General features: G+C 45.3%; 1 protein-coding gene across 2 annotated transcripts in view; it reads left to right on the forward strand.

Moving 5' to 3' along the window:
- Positions 1-15,044, forward strand: part of FAM83E (family with sequence similarity 83 member E) — a 121,571-nt gene extending 106,527 nt beyond the window's left edge. For both annotated transcript variants that reach the window (XM_082274157.1, XM_082274158.1), the window contains exon 6: positions 14,327-15,044. In XM_082274157.1, coding sequence (XP_082130283.1) covers positions 14,327-14,557 — 231 coding nt within the window. In that variant the 3' untranslated portion in view covers positions 14,558-15,044. The remainder of the gene's footprint in view (positions 1-14,326) is intronic.
- The last annotated feature ends 5,782 nt before the right edge of the window (positions 15,045-20,826 follow it).

The raw sequence follows: 20,826 nt of genomic DNA on the forward strand, positions 1-20,826 counted from the left end.
AGGTTTGTACAGACCTTCAAACGCTATTTCAAAGCTACTGTGGCTACAAGTAAACAACAGTCCCTGTCACCCCAGCAGCTGGACTCCTTCCTTTCTGCTTACAGAACCACACCACATGCAACCACTGGGAAAACTCCAGCTGAACTTCTTTTGGGTCGGCAGCCATGGACTGTTTTGGATATGCTCCGCCCTCAAACGGTCCAGGAACATGTACGGCAGTCCCAAGACAAGAGGGTCGAACACGACGAGATTCCCCGGTTTACAGCCCAGCAAAAGGTATGGGCCCGATCTTATGGCGCTTCCAACACTCGTTGGATTCCTGCTATCGTCGCAGAGACTTTGGGACCCAAAATGTATAGGGTCTGCCTGGAGGATGGTTCCATTTGCAGAAGGCATGCGGACCAATTGCGTCCTCGTTCTCAGCTGCCCGAATCCCTGACATCGGCTGCACCTCCAGTGTCTCAAGGATCTGCTCCTACCGGATCAGGAAGCATTGAGACTGATGCTTGGGGAGACTCTGAACTTTTGAACTCAGCTCCAACAGAGCCCTCCAGCCCTGGTCCAGAGGTCTGCTCACCCTCTGAGCTAGGGAATCCCCTCTTGGCCCCGCCGGTGTCCATTCCGGCCAGCCCTGCTTCCTCCAGCCCCGAGTCGCTGGGTGCCCGTCCTCAACGACACTGTCGCCCTCCTGACCGGTTTCAAATGCAAGACCGGTTACGAGACTTTCGACGGGCCCGCCGAAAGTGATCCGCTGCCATTTTCTCCCCGGAGCTTCCCTGGAAGTTGTTCTCACGTCCGGACATGGAAGAAACCATGTAAATCTCCTGAGTTGGAGGACTGTATTGGACAATTATGAGTTACTGTTTTATGCCTGTTCTTGTTTTGTTGTTTTTTTTTTTTGTTTTTTGTTTTTTTTTTAGGTATGGATGGAAGGTGTTATACCTGAAGGGTTTCACATGTACTGTCACTTTAAGGCTGGCTCCACCCAGGAGTGATGACAAGGGTCAAGGGGCAGAGTGGCCATCTTTAGACACATGTAGAGATGTATGATATGCAGAGCTGTCCTGTAATGCTGTACAGTGAGTCCTGAATAAACAACCGTTGTTCCAGACCAGAGTCCTGTGTCTCTCACAACACGGAGAATATAACACCCGCGGAGATCCAACTTAGTGAACAGGACAGCAGATCTGAGCCGCTGAAAGAGCTCGGGAACCAGAGGGAGAGGGTAGCGGTTCTTAATGGTAACTTTATTCAAGTCTCGGTAATCGATACAAGGTCGAAGGGAGTGATCCTTCTTTTCTACAAAAAAGATACCTGCCCCTGCCGGAGAGGTGGAAGGACGGATAAACCCCTTCTTCAGACTTTCGTCCACATAGTCCTTTAAAACGTCCAGCTCACGTTCAGATAGTGGGTAAATTCGGCCAAATGGGATCTCGGCTCCCGGGAGCAAGTCGATGGGGCAATCATATGAACGGTGAGGAGGTAAGGTCTCAGCTCCCCGCTTACTGAAAACATCCAGGAAGTTGTGATATGCCTTGGGTACAACAGAACATAAATCAGGCTCAGATTCGAGACAGAACAGAGTTTGGGGGGACTTGGATGGAGCGGGTAGACAGGAGTTCCTGCAGTAAGGAGACGGGAACTGGACGGCTCCTGTGATCCAGTTGATTTGCGGGTTGTGTGCCTGCAACCATGGCAATCCCAGGATAATGGGAAATAAGGGAGATGCGATGACATCCAAACGTATCAATTCCTTATGGCCAGATGGAGAGACCATTGGAAGAGGAAGGGTTTCTTGGGTCACGGGTCCAGACTTGATGTGGGAGCCATCGGCCAGGAAGATAGTGAGGTCCTGGGTCTTGGTCTGGAGAGGTATGCCTTGCTGCCCCGCAAAGGAACGGTCAATGAAACAACTGCAGGCTCCCGAGTCAATGATTGCTGTAACCTGGACGGGTCCTTCTGGGAGTTGCAAAGACACAGGAAAACCTAAGTGGGAGGTGGAGGTAACTGATGCCACACAACTGGAGGGCGAGACTGGCAAAGACTTATGGTGTTTTGCTGCGCAAGAGCGCACATAATGGCCAGCTTCTCCGCAATACAGGCAAAGATTACCCAGCTGGCGGCGACGTCTCTCCTCCGGAGACAAGACAGGCCGCATGACCCCAAGTTGCGTGGGTTCAGGGGCATCAGGCATGGCTCCGGCGGGAGCAGGGCTGGGAGAGACTGCCCCAGCGGAAGGGAAGTGTACAGGAGGTGCTACTCGTGGCAACATCCAGGCTGGCCGAAACTGCTGCGTTGATCGTTCCGCCCGGCGTTCTCGGAGCCGACGGTCGATTTGAATGGCCTGGGAGATCAAATTTTCTAGTGCGTCGGGGATGCCCACCCGGGCCAATTCGTCCTTCAGTGCTTCGGACAAGCCTAGACGGAACTGGTACCGGAGTGCAGCCTCGTTCCAGGAAGTGTCGGAACTCAGGCGACGGAAGTCCGTGACATAGTCTTCTACGGGTCTGCGCCCCTGCTGGAGAACGTGTAGCGCAGCTTCTGCGGTGGAAGATCGCTGTGGATCGTCATAGAGTTGGGCCATAGCCTCAAAAAATGACAATAGAGAGTTCAAATGGGGGCTACTCTCTTCAAGGAGCCGATGGGCCCAGGACTGGGGTCCGCATAGTAGCAATGAAATAACAAACCCCACCTTGGTGGCCTCCAGGGAGAAGGTCCGGGGTTGCAAGGAGAAGTAGAGCTGGCAGGCATTGCGAAACGCTCGGAATTTACCCCGATCTCCGGAATATTTTTCAGGGGTAGGGACCCGAGGTTCCGGTGGCAGCATCACTACTGTGGGGCTGGAGGCCGGTGCTGCGGTTGCGGCAGCGGAGGAGGGAGCAGATGGCACAGTGGAATCTGCCGTGAGGGCTACAGAGCGTAATCGTCCCTCTAACTGTGTATAGCCATCCTGAAGCGTCCTCACGGCTTGAGACAGGGCTGCTAGGTGTTGGCCGATCTCCTCTAACGGTGAAGCCTCTCTTGCAGGTTCCGACATGGCTGTCTTGCACTGTTAGGGTGCTGGTGGTAACCTGGCGACAGAGATAGGCCCCGATGTCCGCTAGAGGGCGGAGCTTGGACGGAACCCCCCAAGGTAAGTGACACAGGCTAGCCTGAGGTGCGGAGTCTAAGTATCCACCGGTTTTCGCCAGAGCCTCTAGTGGTGAGGATGGAGTTCGCTGCGTGTGGATACCAGGTCGCGGTCCTCAGGGTCGCCCCACCAGGGGTGAACCGATCAAGGTCCAAAGACGGGTAAACAGACAAGGGAGATCCGAGAGAATGGTCAAACAAGCCGGGGTCAGGACGGGCAGCAGACGAGCGGAGTCAGGAACAAGCCAAAAGGTCAACAGGAAATCAGCAGCAAACAGGTCACAGGTTCAGGAACAATGGCAGGAGCTGAAGACAAGACAGCACTGAACCTGTGTGCTGATCCAGCTTAAATAGAGCACTTTCTAGATGAGAGGGGTGGAGCCGGAATAGCCTGTGAGTCTTAACTCATCCACTGCCAGAGCCTTCCTGACAGGTTCCTAACAGCTCCTCACATTTTGACACAGGACATTTGTATGCATTATGTATCGCCAGCTTTGCACCAATAGTCACTACTGCTTTAGTATATAGTCTTAGTAAGCCATAGTATAAAAGGAGATCCACAGCCATATATAACAAATGTTGATGAATGCAGGTATACAGTATAAATTCAATAAAACATTAAATGCAACCAATGCAAGTACCTAAATATGTCTTGATAGCAGCCTTCTTAAGTCCCCCCTACAGTAAAGCACTCAGGCAGGGAACATGAAGGAAAGCACTGATTAGACTGCTACAGTACACATATACTGGCAGGCGGATAGAGCAGAGGGAGCGTGCTGCTGCTCCTATATTGTCCAATCACATGCTGAGGGTGTGTTTTTTTTACAAAAAGGTTTTAGCCATGCTATGCTATCTGGACGGGGTAGCCCAGATAATAAAATTGGCTGCTCAAACTTTAAATCGCATGGCAGGTGACATAGTTCCAATTTATGTATTTACAGTAGCTGCTTGCCTCAGGTTCAGCTTCAAATGAAGGTCTTTTAAGTCTGGCGATGCTTTCAATCCATAACAATGGGTTTTCTAAGCTATTGTATTCGAAGAGGCTTGGGAAATGCTACCAGACTAACATTAAAAATGAAGACATACCATTTCATTTGTAAACAGTTGTTCAGGGTGTGGTAGAGTTTAGGTACTTTCTTTCAAACACTGCCACCATCTTGTATCTTATGCCAGCTTATACAGCTGATCGAAATAAGATTTCCATTGGCCTGTTGGTTACACCCACATCTCTGTGGCCATTGTTTGACAAATAACAGAATCCTGGTTGGCCATAAGCTTTTGTACACACTTGTATTCTTCACTGCAATGATAAGGCCTACTACTTTTGTTATGACTGAATAGAAAATCTAGGCTAAGTGCCAGGCATGGCACCACATCCATCTGACCCACATTCCAGCTACGCCCTAATGATTATTTTGTTACCATGTTGCTTTGTTTTCTATATTCAAAATCACCTCTTGATTTTTGGCTGAGGTTTGAAATAATGTACTGTAGTAAGCAGGGAAAAGAATTTATGTTAAATAATAAACTCACATTAAAATAATGTTCTGGTCTGCACAATTTCCAATCAGTTGTTTTTTAATCCAATTTTTATTCAGTTTTAAAAACACGTAAAGCATACCGCCAAACTTTTTCAGATGGGAACGAGGGACACCTTTTAGCAAAAGTATGTAGGTATAGGACACACCTTGTGCCACACCCCCTTAAAGGAGAATTATACAAAAAAATATTAGTTAAACCCAAAAGTCCTTTTTTTACTGTTACCATTTCTTTATACTGGATTGTGACATATACAAATGCAGCAATATAGATATTGGATGAAAGGTTTAGCACTGGGAAACTGTTTGTGAAAGATAAAAAGTGCATTTTAAATACAACTATATTAATTTGACCAAAATGAGGGACACATGAGGAGGAAAGAGGTACAGAGGGACTTTGTTCCAAATCAGGGACAGTCCCTCGAAATCAGAGACAGTTGGGAGCTATGGGTAAAAGTAGCAGCAAGTAACAGAAAAAGATTTGCAGTCAAATAGACATTGGGCCAGATAAACTATTACTATTACCTGCTTTTCAGAATGGGCCAAATCATAATTCAATTAGAGGGTTTGAAATGAAAGATGTAGCAATTTAAAATAAAAAACAAAATCCACGTGGCTTTTTGTACAAGCTTGGGATGGTATAAAGAGGTAAAAAGTATAAGACTATAATAATATTATTATTATTATTATAATGCAGGCTTTATATAGCTCCGACAGTTTATGCAGCGCTTTACAACTTGAGGGTGGACAGTACAAACACAAAACACTTTAATACAGTAGGAATCAGAGGGCCCTGCTCGTTAGAGCTTACAATCTAAGAGGGAGGGTCAAGAGATGCAAGAGGTAATAACTGTGGGGGATTGGCTGATAGAGAAGAAAAAATTACAGTTAGGTGGTTGCCAGATAGGCTTCTTTGAAGAGGTTTTTTTTTAGGGATTGTCTGAAAGTGGACAAAGTAGGAGATAGTCGGACCGATTGGGGTAGAGCATTCCAGAGGATGGGAGAGGCTTGGGAGAAGTTCTGGAGGCGGCTATGGGAAGAGGTGGCAAGGGAGCTAGAGAGCAGGAGGTCCTGGGAGGAATGAAGAGAATGATTTGGTTGGTATTTTGAGACCATGTTAGTTATGTAGCTGGGTGCCAAGTTATGGGTGGCTTTGTAAGTTATGACTTTAGTTTGTAAGACTATAACTGCACTTCAACTATACCAATAATATGGTATGTATAACAATGTTGACATACTGTAGGATCAATCGTTGCTCAAATTTCAAAGGATATAATATCCTTCATCCTTTAACTCCACGTAGTTTCATAAAGTTGTTTGGGGATAGGATTTAAACAATTTACACTACTATTAACTTTTTTAAAAAGCTATGCAGTGTAAATCTAAAAAAGTATAAATAATACCTGTATTGGAAGAGACAAAAGATGGAGAGAATGAAGATAGAAAAAAATTAAGAGGGGAGAGGCAAGAGCAAAGATAGAGGAACAGAGGCATGGGGGCTGTCTAGGCAGCCTAAATTAAACTGGGTACGCATGAGTAGAATTTAATTTTGATTGTTCGCACATAAATTGGCTGTCAGAACATTCATGCCATCATTGAGTCAACTAATTTCATTTGAAAATTTGAAAACCATTAAAATTTCACCCAGTTATTTGAGTGTAAATCCTAAACAAGTTTCATTCAATATGTCTGTTTTTTTTTCCTGAACACAAACCATATTTACAGCTGGAATTCTGTTTATTTTAGACATTTTTACATTTCGCTCCTTCGAAATGTCTCATCACTACAGTTGAAAACAAATTTCAATTAGACCTAACTAACTAGAAAATTAAATAAATGTTTTTTTTAATTTTCAGAGGTAGGTTAAGTCAGATACCCTTATGTCTGGATGAGAATATAAAACACAGGGTGGCACTACTTTTAAAAAACTTGCTATGTGAATCAAATAAATTGATAGACACTTTTTTTTCCATAAAGCCAGCTACTCTAGATTTTACTTAAACAATTTGCATTTTTTTCTGAGTTTCCAGTCATTTGTTGAGCAGCTAATAAATTATTAAATCTAGTGTTCATGTGCTAAAATATCCAGCTGAAGAAAAAAAAATGTAATTGCCGGTATACAAAATGCTGCAACCCCATCAAAGACAACTGAACATTTTGAATCCTGGATGGTTGCTTTCTTTCCAAATCAACCTCATAAATCAATTAAAAGTAATCTTGAAGTGCAGTAATAATGAGTAAAACATTATTTTTTGGACATTGGAACACCTGTTTGTTTTACCCAACGTCTTTTTGGCCACACATTGTTTTTACATGTTTTTTGGAAGGAGTCTTTTGACTTAATTATTATTATTATTATTTTTTTTATTTCTAGTTTTCTGTGCACTTGATACCTTGTAATTTTATAAACCTTAATAAAATCAAGTTTATGTCAGTATTTGTGGTCAAATCTTTCATTACTACATCACACTCTGGGATAAGTGATTCCTCAAGCTCAAGGTTATAAACCTCTGACATAAAATAAAAACAAAGCATATACCTCTATAGTGTGTCTCAATCCAGAGCACTAAGTGTCATTTCTGGCCACTGCTTCTTTCCTCTGCTATCAGCATGAGTCACTTCTGACAGCTTTTCCTAACACCAAGAGAAAAAAGGTGATTGGGGGGGATCTCCAGCTCATAGCCTGTGATTGACAGCCCCAGCTCTGTTTTTGTGTGCCGTATGAATTGGGGTGTGTCCCTGCCCTCCAATCAGCTCTCAGAGAATTCTGCAGAGGGTAACTTCAACTTTTCAAAATTGTCAAAGTCAAAATTTTCTTTTTCATTTTGGATAGAGCAAGCCAAAATTTTGGGATTTTCTTTTACTTGCACTTTTAATGATAGTGTTCTAATCCATCTCTACTCTATCTAAATCTAACAAAAAAAGTTTCTCCTTTAGTTATAATTTCAGCTCCCTGCCCCCTGCTTTCTGAAGGCTCAGACATAATGTATTAGTTATGCACTTTGAACTGATGTAGAGGAGCGAAGGCTGCAGATAAACAGGTACAACTTATGTAGGAAGATTGTTTTTTTTTCATCTCTCTCTGTATCACCTGAGTATAGTCACTTCACTACTTATATGTAAAGGGGGTAAAAGCCACTTTAAGTTGCTTCCTCTATTTTTGTAATTTTCTTCTTAAAGCGGTGTTCCAGGCATTTTTGTGTTTATTAAAAGTCAGTAGCTACAAAAAGTGTAGCTGCTGAATTTTAATAAACACCTACTCATCTTTCTCATGATCTAGTGATGCAACAGCCCAAACCCTTGGTTCTCCCCCTGCATCTCACAAGTCCGAAGTGTGGGCACCCGGCAGCTTGCAGCTTCACAGCCAGGTGCGCACTGTGCATGCGCGACTCGCGCTTCGCCTCCTCAATGACCAGGCAATCTTCTGGGAGGTACCAGTGACATGTCCCAGAAAATTGCAGGGAGGAAGGGGGAGAGAAAAACTGCTTGGGCGCTGCGGCGCTCCGAGTGGAAGGGGAAGCTGGATACCAGTCAAAACTATGTACCTGCTCCCCCCCAAAAAAAATGGCATGCCAAGTGTGGCATGCAAGGGGGTGAGGAGTCCTTAAAGCGGAACTTTCACTTTTGGGTGGAACTCCGCTTTACAGCTGGGTTCACGCTATTTGTAGTCTCTGTGTAAACATAAGAAAACATAGCAAGTCCGCATGCTTTAGATCAGGGATCCTCAAACTACGGCCCTCCAGCTGTTGCGGAACTACACATCCCATGAGGCATTGAAAAACTTTGACATTCACAGACATGACTAGGCATGATGGGATTTGTAGTTCCTGAACAACTGGAGGGCCTTAGTGTTAAGACCCCTGCTTTAGATGATACGCTCTTCCAAATTCTGGTAATGTTAATGGGACTTAGAGAGCAGCCTGGTGAATACTGGGACACATGATGGTACGAAGCAGACTAGGTAATGTATAGTTTTCCTCCTTGATGGGGGTTCGGAGTAATAGTACAAACACTTCCAGCTGATGGTTGGGGGGGACAGCAAATGGTAAACCAAGATTTAAAGGAAGCATGTCAAGTAAAAAGATGGTGAAAATGGCTGGAGGACATTTTCATGGGGACATATTATGTCTATTGAGGGCCACATTAAATAGATTGCAGACAAAGATGACATCCCCTTTGTTATCAACATTACAGTAATAACTGTAACGTATGTGTAGCAGGTTTTCCAGGCCTGTGGCCTGATGTGGGTCTGCCATTGGTATCGGTTACCCCTCCAGCCCTTGTGAGCTGCAGCCCTGGGTGTGAGCACTGAGACATTGACAACTCTGGCATCTTTGTTTTGTGGTTTTATTGTATTTAAGAGGATGGGAGAAGGGAATGAGTGGGATACTCCTTTAGGCTCAACTAGATACAATTGTGGGACTTTTCTGGCAAAAATGCCTATTAGCACTGTCTTGACGCCAGCTGACGCTAGCCAACGCTTTCTGACGCTTGACCACTGTGTAATTACTGAAACTGTGCTGGATCCTCGACTTTAGTCCAGAAGATCTAGGACTGTAGAACTGCTTGACATGTAACACTACAATAGCTCAGAGTCACTGAATGGCTCCCCCCAGCACTGCACTGGCTGAGAAAACTCCTTGTAAGTTCCTGTACTGCTGCAACTCTCAACTGGCACACTTCACACTGTGCACTATCACTTTAGGGCCAAAACCACAGGTGCCCCCTTTACACTTTAAGCTCTTCAGGGTCCACTGACTATTTACCCCCTCTGTCACTTCAGGGTCCACTGACTAGGTACCCCCTTTGCAGCTAGCTGACACTGGATCCCCGAACCTCTTCCAGAGTGGTCCCCTCTAACTTCAGGCAGACCCCCAGGGGCAATCCTCAGTACTCATGACCTGTGTAGGCTTTCCTAGGACTGGACCCTCTGACTCTCCGCAGGTTCTCGGCACACCGGATCCCCTCAGCTTAGCTCAGCACTCTCTGGATCTTCAGGCAGCACCCCGAGATCCTCCTCCTAAGTCAGGAGAGGGGACAGCCGTTCTCTCCCTCCTGGGACTCTGCTCCCACGAAAGAAATCGTGTCATGTGCCACCCCCCAACTTATACCAACTCCCAGAATCCTTTACAGCACAATCTGCCTTCTGGGGTAGTTACAAGCCTGGATGTGTCCCCTGGTTTCCTCCACAGCCCTATGAGAAGCCTCTCACAGGAGCCAGTGGGGAGACTTCCCCTTCAGCAGGCACACCTGTAAACCATGACACCCTGACTAATAAATCACAGCCCTGCTGTTAGGCAGACAAGGCCCACTATACCTTTACCTAGCACCTACCTGTAGGGTGCTACATATGTATTTAGCCCAGAGAAAGGGTCCATAAACATCTTATGAAGCAATCAGTTGAAAAATGATCTAAGAAGTGGAGCTATTATCAAACTGAGCCTTAATCAGTTTACATTCCTAAGCTTGCCAAGAGGAAGGGATAAGTGGGCTCCATGTGGCCCCAAAAACACGTTTGACATACCAGATTTAATGCAGACCTGTGCTTTGTCCATTCCACCAGTAATCCCCCTCAGCAGCAGTACATTGCTACCCCATTGCTTTGAGCCTCCAGTGCTGACCAAGCTTTGCGGTCATTTGCTGTTCCATCGGTGACCACTGCCATCTCATTTGCAGCTGCTTCCGGGTCCTCCATCTTTGGCCATTGAGTGTCCTCCGATTGTGTAACTCCTGTGCATGAGCTTGGGGGTTACATCGTCTCTGAAACCAGACTCTTACATATGCTAAGAAGATGCAAGTGTGTAAAATTGCACGGCCCATGCGCTATATAGTGTACATATGAATTAAAATGCCAGAAGCAGCAGTTGTTTGGCAGAACAGACTTTATCTCTTCTACCAAAAAAATCTCTACTTTCTAACAACTCCTTACTTTTTATGTTTTACTTCTGCTTTAATGCAGAGAGCAAATGCTTCCCTTTACCAGAGCTTTACTAAACCAGAAATTAAGAGACTGCTTCCAAGCAGTGCAATAGCGCCTCCTGCTGGTTAGTTAACATAAAGCAATACAGACGATTTTAAGGCAATTCTGTTTCCAGAATAGAGCAGTGCCTTTTGCAAGCATAATTAATGCAAGTAGTATATAAGAGCATTTGGCTCAGAGACATAAGTAAGACCCTGCTGTACCCTGATGATTGATATGTCAACCATTTTCTGATGTCTCCTGTGGCTGTATGCTGCATTTTTATCTTTATCCGTTCCAACAAACGTCAGCTAGGCTTCAATGCCAGGGATTCTAGAATAAAAAACTCCCCAAAAGAATTACAATCATGAAAAAGGTTTTTGCTCACTTTACTAGAAAATGACTTTCTTTTTGGTGCCTGTGTCCCCAGTGAGGAGATTTTCCAACATTCACTGTTCGATCTAACACCCATAAAATACACAGGCAGTGAGTAGAAATCTACCAAATACAGGAGTTACAGGCAGCAGTAAACAATTTAGCAAAATGTCTAATCCTTCCCTACTATATCCAAAAAAAATTAGAAGAAGTTTAGTCTGGAGTCTGGCTTTAAGTATTTGTCTGGGGGATGTATCAGTTAGGTATGGTATATAACTTACACTATATTACCAAAAGTATTGGGACACCTGCCTTTACACGGGCGTGAACTTTAATAGCATCCCAGTCTTAGCCCATAGGGTTCAAGATTGAGTTGGACCACCCTTTGCAGCTATAACAGCTTCCACTTTTCTGGGAAGTCTATCCACAAGGTTTAGGCATGTTTGTGAGGTCGGGCATTGATGTTGGACAAGAAGGCCTGGCTCACAGTCTCTGCTCTAATTACTCCCAAAGGTGTTCGGTCAGGTTGAGGTCAGGACTCTGTGCAGGCCAGTCTAGTTTCTCCACCCCAAACTCGCTCATCCATGTCTTTATGGACCTTGCTTTGTGCACTGTTGTGCAGTCATGTTGGAACAGGAAGGGCCAACCCCAAACTGTTCCCACAAAGTTGGGAGCATGAAATTGTCTAAAATGTCTTGGTATGCTGACGCCTTAAGAGTTCCCTTCATTGGAACTAAGGGGCCAAGCCCAATCCCTGGAAAAACAACCCCACACCATAATCCTCCACCAAATGATTTGGACAAATGCACAAAAGAAGGTCTATAAAGACATGGATGAGTGAGTTTGGAGTGGAGGAACTTGACTGGCCTGCACAGAGTCCTAACCTCAATCCGATGGAACATCTTTGGGATTATTCAGAGCAGAGACTGCCAGCCAGGCCTTCTCATCCAACATCAGAGCCTGACCTTACAAACGCGTTTCTGGAAGAATGGTCAAACATTCCTATGGACACACTCCTAAACCTTGTGGACAGCCTTCCCAGAAGAGTTGAAGCTGTTATAGTTGCAAAGGGTGGGCCAACTCAATATTGATCCCTACAGACTAATACTAGGATGCCATTAAAGTTAATGTGCGTGTAAAGGCAGCCGTCCCAATACTTTTGGAAATATAGTGTATATGTAATATGTTTTTAGAAAAGATTCTATATTTGCAGTATCCATAGCATAGCAAAGTGTACTTGTATTTAAATATTGTGTCTGAGTAAGTGAGCTTCCCAGTGAAAGCCTGTGCAGAGGAGGCGTGTCAGGACAAGTGTGATCATTGGAGGAGAGCAGGCTGAGTTCCCAGCATAGCTAGAGAACTGACTACTGGGTGCTCTCCTGCTTAGCGTGGTCAGTTTTTAATAGGAAAGAAAAGGGGCTGACAGAAACACCAGGGATTTTACACAAAAGGAAGCAACACGAAGAGAACAGGATACTTTTGCATATAAATACATGGCACGGCAGGCACATATCAGGAATATGAAATGTTGGAGTAGCAAACACTTTAAATGTATGAAAGAAAAGCAAATCATACTTAAGAATGCAGGTTGGCAAGTGGGTATAGTTAATGCAGATTGTTAGGAAAGATGCATTTTGAGTGGGCAGTGGGTAAATGAAGGTTGTTGAAAGTGAGGGTGGGTAAGCTAGAGTTGGGATGCTGTGTGAAGGGTGAAGTGGTCAAGTACGGAATGTGCTGTAAGTGTGGGGTGGTGGTAGAGATGGCTTGGGGGAAGAGGGAAGACTGATAATTTGTAATAGTGTCAGTGAGTGTAAAAAGGTTGTTGATTTGGAGGTATGGATCAGTGAGGTTGAGTGGGAATAGTCAGTGAGTACAGTAGGGCCTAATGCTCATTTCACAGGGACAAACTTACCTTTAGGGGTAGCTGCACGTATGAGTAGAAGATGAAGATTTTGAGTAAGAATGTGAATGTGAAATGGATGTGAGAGTGGATGAAAATCCAAACTGAAAACACAGCCGCTGTAGCAGTGTTTCCAGCCACATTCCTGAAAATAATATTATATTACTATTATATTACTATTGGATAATTTTGTATTACCAAAGACCTCTAAAGCATACTTGCCAACTGTCCCATTTTTGCCGGGACAGTCCCGGCAAATAGGAGCATGCCCCTGGTAATTTGTATTGTCCCTGGAAGCGCCCGTTAAGAAGTAGTGCAGCTGAATGGGAGAATTATTCCAACTCTGCTACTTTGGCCTTAAGTTTAAAATCCCATTTTTAATTTCCTTTAATTCTCTCTATATTGAGTAGACCCTATAATCTGATAAGTAGGCGGAGATTAATTGGAGTCGGCGGAGCTTCAGGGAAGTGGGTGTGGTAAGTAATTGATAGCTGTGCTGCAAAGTGTCCCTGGAATTTTTTTTCAAATGTTGGCAACTATGTCTAAAGGGGTTTAGTAGATATGGGCTTTAGGGGGACTGTTAGCTCAAATCTCGTCAGGAGGCAATTTACAAGATGATATACGGCCCTTTAGTTGCTAACCCCCCTGGATAGTGAATTCCCTCTCTCCAGCTGGGAGATGTGAGGACACAGAGCACTGAAGCAAGGTGTAGACACATCTGATTTTATTGCAAGTTTCGCTCATATTTAAGGGAAGTTTTGAGCGGCAAAAACTTCTTTAAATTGGTTACAATTTATGAGTCAATTTAACAATAGAACATATCTCACAGAAACAATACATGAAAGGCTTTTGTTTTCCCTATACATCTCTGTAAGTGTGGGGTGTCGTGTGTTGGAGATTGTGTTTGTGGGAGAGCCGCTCCGTCTGTGTTCAGCTGTCATGTGTTAATGTAAGCAATTGTCAAATGTGTTTAGGTGGTGTCAGTAATCTCTATGCGCAGACTTAACATTGTCAAGTGTCCAAATGAATGAATGAAAAGGTGTTTGACATGTAAACTCCTATCAATGTCTTGTCGTTTATATGCAAAATACAGCTGTCTGATGTCCAGGGTGTATGAATGAGGTGTGTCAAATGGCTAGTTAATGTCATTTGCAAGCGCCCACATTCCATTGCAGAATGGGCATGAGCTGAAATGTATTATGAAATATAATAAGGCACGTTAATACAATCTTTCAGGGACTTTTTTGGTATCGTACTCATGATATATAACTGTACATTGTTTATATAAAAATAAACTTTAATTGTATATTACAAGTTAAAAAACATTGAATTTTTACACTGACATTGAAACATTGGATAATTACCTTTTAAGGTAGAAATTCATCAACAAGTTGGGTAATATGTCAATTTAATTTTTTCTAACAGGGCAAACGATGGACAACAAAGGATACTCCAGCAATGTTACTAATGAGGCAAAGAGCTTTTCCTGTTGAAGAGCACAGAAACAGAGAGTCTTCCAATGTTACCCCTTTTCAGAGTCCAACACCTTCGACACCTATAAGACTACAAGGACAGTTAGTCCATGGAGTGTCAATGACTTCTTTGCCTAGACCATGGACTAATACAGCAAGGCATGGAAGACTACAATACTATTGATCCACCTTCATACCAAGTGGACATCTTCCTTCCCCTCTGGTATCACTATAATGTGTTGGTTTAACATAAATGCAAATTGCAACTTGCCTTTAATAACGTTGCCTATACTTTAAACTGAGACCATTATGCATACTGTATATACAACTGGTAAGTAAAGTGGGTGACTGGTGAACTTGGTGCTATGCACAACTGAGAACAGTTCTGGTGGAGAAAATACTAAATTGATATTCTTGCATTTCAAGTTGAAAGGACACGCTGACAAAACCCTTGTGAATGCCGGAAATGCCATAGTAACCCTGGATAACTGTGGATTTATACTGATTTAAGAGATTATACAAAATATTTTCTTGCTCAAGTTATAATTTACTTCTGATAATGTACTGAAGGGACAATGTGAATGTGTCTTCAAACACCAAAGGCAGCTCATATATTCATCACACAATATTTTAATAAAATAACTGTACACCTTAAATTTGTTAATAAAAATATGAACCACATCTTGTTTAATATGATTTTTTCCAGTCTGATGATATAGAACAATTACATGAAGCCAAGTCATGTTTTCCTGCCTGATTAAGATAATTATTTTAAAGTGAACCTATTGCGTATAGGCTCATACACACTTAACGGAAATCGGACGAAATATCCTCCGATTTTTCTCTCTCTTGCTCAGCGTTCATAACCGTTTCTAGTTGACAGTGCGTAAATGTTCACAAAATTTCTCATCCAATTTTTTTTTTTTGTTTGGGACATTTGTTCCTAGACTTCCGGGTTGTCAGCAACTTCAGATCATGCGCGGTCTTTCGTATCTGATTTATCGTGGATGTACTGCATACACATTAAATGAAAATTGGTCATGCTGGGGACGGACGATACAAATTTTGGTGTTTGTCCCTCCATTTTTTCGTTGAAAATGTAGTCATTGGCTGCTGAAAGTTGTGTACACACTAGCCGACAATCGTACGATTTTACCTCGGACGGGAATTTTCTGCAGATTTTATACTAGTGTGTACCCCACTTAAGTTATAACAGGAAAACCTGTAATAGAAAATGATGACTGCTTACCTGTCTGTTGGGTGGCGAGTCCACTCTCTGCTTCTTTCTAGAGCTACATATAGCACTGCTATCTGACACTTTCAGGTGTGTCCCCTGCTACATGGTGTGATTTCACTTGCAAGCTGCTTCATCCCTATTACAGTGCATCAGGAAAGTATTTGCATCGCTTCACTTTTAACCACTTAAGCCCCGGAAGATTTTACCCCCTTAATGACCAGGGGGTTTTTTGCGATTTTTTACTGCGTGACTTTAACGGACAATTGCGCGGTCGTGCGACGCTGTACCTAAACAAATTTGACGTCCTTTTTTTCCCCACAAACAGAGCTTTCTTTTGGTGGTATTTGATCACCTGTGCGATTTTTTGCTCATGCTCTATAAACAAAAAAAGAGCTTACATTTTGCAAAAATAACAATATTTTTCACATTTTTTATATGAAATTCCCCCAAAAAAATGTAAAAATCAAAATTTTTTAACATTTTTGGCCAATTTGTTTTATGCTACATATGATTGGTTTGCGCAAAAGTTATCGCGTTTACTAACAAATGGAAAGATTTTTGTCATTTTTGGTGTTTTTTTTAACGAGTAATGGCGGTTATCTGCGATTTTTTTTGCGGAACTGCGACATTGCAGCGGACAGATCGGACCCTTGACTGACATTTTTGGGGTTACCAGTGACATTACTGCAGTAATCAGTGCTATACATATGCACTGTTACTGTAAATATGGCACTGGCAGGGAAGGGGTTAACTGAATTGGAGAGGGAGGGGTTAAGTGTGCCATAGGGGCGTGCTTCTAACTGTGATTGGCTGTGGCTACTATTGTAAAAACAGAGATCAACGGTCCTACATAGTAGAACCGTCTGATCTCCATTTTTACCCAGGGGAGAATGACAGGCGGCTTGTTTACATAAGCCGCCTGCCTTTCTCCCTCTCTACCGACGATCGCAGTGTGACCGGCAGACATCGGGTCCGCCGGTCACACGTACGGACTCCTTAGTGAAAGAGCCGGGCGGGCGCGCGCCTCGGCGGGCGCGCGCTCGCCCGCTATTGGCTCACAAGCCGGTGACAGGCTAGTGACGTATATATACATCACTTTGCCTGGCCGGGGCTGACCTCCGCAGTATATGTACTTGCGGCGGTCGGCAAGCGGTTAAGTTACAGCCTTGAATTAAAATGTATTATTTTCCTCAAAACTCTACAAACAATACCTCATAATGACAATGTAAAAAAAAAAAAGTTTGTTTAAAATTGTTGCACATTTATTAAAAAAAAAAAAAAGAAAAAGAAAACAATCACACGTACATCAGTATTCACAGCTTTGCCATGACACTCAAAATTAAGCTCAGGTGCATCCTGTATCCACTGATCAGCCTTGAGATGTTTCTACTACCTGATTGGAGTCCACCTGTGGTAAATTTAGTTGATTGGACATGATTTGGAAAGGCGCATACCTATCTATATAAGGTCCCACAGTTAACAGTGCATGTCAGAGCACAAACCAAGCCATGAAGTCCAAGGAATTGTCTGTAGACTTCCCAGACTGGATTGTATTGAGGCACAGATCTAGGGAAGGGTACAGAAAAATGTCTGCAGCATTGAAGGTCCCAATGAGCACAGTGGCCTCAATCATGGAAGAAGTTTGGAACCACTAGGACTCTTCCTAGAGCAGGCTGCCTGGCCAAACTGAGCGATCGAGGGAGAAGGGCCTTAGTCAGGTCAACTCTGACAGAGCTCCAGTGTGGAGAGAGGAGAACCTTCCAGAAGAACAACTATCTCTGCAGCACTCCACCAATCAAGCCTGTTTGGTAGAGTGGTCAGACGGAAGCCACTCCTCAGTAAAAGGCACATGACAGCCCGCCTGGAGTTTGCCAAAAAGGCACCTGAAGGACTGTCAGACCATAAGAAACTAAATTCTCTGGTCTGATGAAACAAAGATTTAGCCTCTTTGGCCTGAATGGCAAGCATTGTGTCTGGAGGAGCTACATATAACACTGCTATCTGACACTTTCAGATGTGTCCCCTGCTACATGTTGTGGTTTCACTTGCAAGCTGCTTCATCTCTATTACTGTATGTGCTGTAGTGACATTATGGATAGGGTTGAGCGGACACCTAGATGTCCGTGTTCGACGGGTTCGGCCGAACTTTAAAAAAAAGTCCGGGTCCGTGTCCCGGACTTTTACCGAACTTTTCCCGGACACCGAACCCCATTGAAGTCAATGGGGACCCGAACTTTAAGGCACTAAAATGGCTCTAAAACACCAAAGGAAAGGGCTAGAGTGCTGCAAATGGCAGCAAAACGTAATTAAGAGCATGGCAAGTGCTCTGCAAACAAATGTGGATAGGGAAATAACTTAAAACAACAAAAAAAAACAGAAAAATAAAACAATGTTCTTCTTCATCTCTGAAGGACGAGGCCCATATGGAGTAGGAGGGAGGTTGAGGTGGTGGTGGATGTGGCGGTGACATAGGCGTGCGCACAGGGTGTGCTGGGTGTGCCTGGGCACACCCTAATCACCTAGGGCACATAGCATTGCCAGTGAGGAGATGGGAAAGATCTCCCTGGGACCTGCTCTGCTCTATTTCTCCTTGCCTACAGGTACATGGCCCCGATACATTACTCTCCCTGCTGGCAAACACATGCATGTGTATTTCAACTTTGGGGTGCACACCTTAATGCAATAGGCTGCGCACACCTATGGGCGGTGTAGGTGGAAGCGGCGGTGGAGGAGGACCAGGGCCGGATTAACAGCATCATGGGCTTGGTGCTGAGGATTTTGAAGGGCCTTAGGGCCGTGCCTTGCCATGCACCCAGAGGAGGAAGGGTGCAGCCATGCATGCCTAATTCAACATGGGATGCTGTCTCTGAAGCCCATAAACACATCCATGCATCGCCAACTGTCCCTCCTTGTCCGGCCTTCACGCTGTGTGGGGAGGTTCTGAGGGTGCTGCCTGGGGAAGCGAGCATAGAAGCCAGACTTCTGTGTTTACAAGTGACAGAAGAGCGGTAACAGTGAATATGGCCAACCCGGGGCCTATATAAAAGGTAGGGGCCTGGAGCTGCAGCTCCAATAGACCCTACATTAATCTGGCCCTGAGGAGGAGGACGAGGTAGTCAACACTGCTTCTTTTCACAAATTTTAAATGAGGGTACACCCCAAAAGAGTGAGAAAGAGCAAAAATGGAACAATGGGTGGGTAAGGTCGGTATCCATTGCTATTCTGCATAAGGTACGGAAAAGTCCCGTGGGATCCATGCCTGGTTCATTTTAATGAACGTGAGCTTGTCCACATTGTCTCTGGACAGGCGGCTGCGCTTGTCTGTTATAACGCCCCCAGCCGTGCTAAATACCCGTTCAGATAATACACTGGCTGCAGGGCACGCCAGCACCTCCAAGGCGTAAAGGGCAAGCTCAGGCCATGTGCCCAATTTGGAGACCCAGAAGTTGAAGGGGGCAGACCCGTCATTCACTACATGTAGGCGTGTGCACACATACTGCTCCACCATGTTGGTAAAATGCTGCCTCCTGCTAAGACGTTCCATCTGAGCTGCTGGTGCTGCTGTTTGTTGTGGCGTGCTGACAAAGCTTTTCCACATTTCGGCCATGCTAACCCTGCCTTCTGAGGTGCTGGCGGTGCCCTGGTTGCGTTGGCGACCTCCTCCTCCTCCTCCTCTGCCTTGTGCTTCCACTGTGGCCCCGCTGTCAGATGGGAATGCCAGCAGCATGGCGTCTACCAGCGTGCGCTTGTACTCGCGCATCTTGCGATCGCGCTCCAGTGAGTGAATTAAGGACGGTACGTTGTCCTTGTAACGGGGATCCAGCAGCGTGGCCACCCAGTAATCAGCACAAGTTAGAATGTGGGCAACTCGGCGGTCGTTGTGGAGACACTGCAGCATGTAATCGCTCATGTGTGCCAGGCTGCCCAGAGGCGACGAAAGGCTGTCCTCTGTGGGAGGTGTATGGTCCGTGTCCTCTGTATCCCCCCAGCCACGCACCAGTGATGGCCATGAGCTGGCCTGGGTGCCACCCTGCTGTGAACATGGTTCCATCTCCTCCTCCAGCTCCTCCTCCTCCTCATCCTCCTCATCCTCCAGAACTGTGCCCCTGCTGGACAATTGCGTCCCTGGCGTTTGCGTGTGCAGGAACCCACCCTCGGAGCCCCTTGCGAATGACTGCCCTGAAAGCCTTGGAAATGTTACCTCTTCATCCTCCTCCTCCTCCTCATCCTGTGCCACATCCTCTTCCATCATCGCCCGAATTGTTTTTTCAAGGAGGCATAGAAGTGGGATAGTTAAGCTGAGAACGGCGTCATTGCCACTGGCCATGTTGGTGGAGTACTCAAAACAGCGCAACAAGGCACACAGGTCTCGCATGGAGGCCCAGTTATTGGTGGTGAAGTGGTGCTGTTCCGCAGAGCGACTCACGCGTGCGTGCTGCAGCTGAAACTCCACTATGGCCTGCTGCTGCTCGCACAGTCTTTCCAGCATGTGCAAGGTGGAGTTCCACCTTGTGGGCACGTCACATATGAGGCGGTGAGCGGGAAGGCCGAAGTTACGCTGCAGCGCTGCCAGGCGAGCAGCAGCAGGGTGAGAACGCCGAAAGTGCGCACAAACGGCCCGCACTTTCTGCAGCAGCTCTGACATATCGGGGTAGTTTTTAAGGAACCTCTGCACCACCAAATTCAGCACATGCGCCAGGCAAGGGATGTGCGTCAAACCGGCTAGGCCCAGAGCTGCTATGAGATTTCGCCCGTTATCGCACACCACCAGGCCGGGCTTGAGGCTCGCTGGCAGCAACCACTCATTTGTCTGCTGTTCCATGCTCCTCCACAACTCCTGCGCGGTGTGTGGTTTGTCCCCCAAACAGGCAAGTTGTAAAACTGCCTGCTGTCGTTTACCCCTGGCCGTGCTGAAGTTGGTGGTGAAGGTGTTACGCTGTCCGGATGAGGAGGCGGTAGAGGATGAGGAAGCGGAGTAGGAGGAGTTAGGAACAGGAGGCAAACTGAAGCGCCCTGCAATCCTCGGTGGTGGAAGGACATGCGCCAAATTGCTATCCGCCTCAGGCCCATCCGCCACTGCATTTACCCAGTGTGCCGTTAGGGAGATATAACGCCCCTGACCGTGCTTACTGGTCCACGTATCCGTAGTTAGGTGGACCTTGGCACAGATGGCGTTGCGCAGTGCACACCTGATTTTTTCCCCCACTTGGTTGTGC

This window comes from Pelophylax lessonae (genome assembly GCF_965119305.1).
Source record: "Pelophylax lessonae genome assembly, chromosome: 12".
In the NCBI taxonomy this organism is placed as follows: Eukaryota; Metazoa; Chordata; class Amphibia; order Anura; family Ranidae; genus Pelophylax; species Pelophylax lessonae.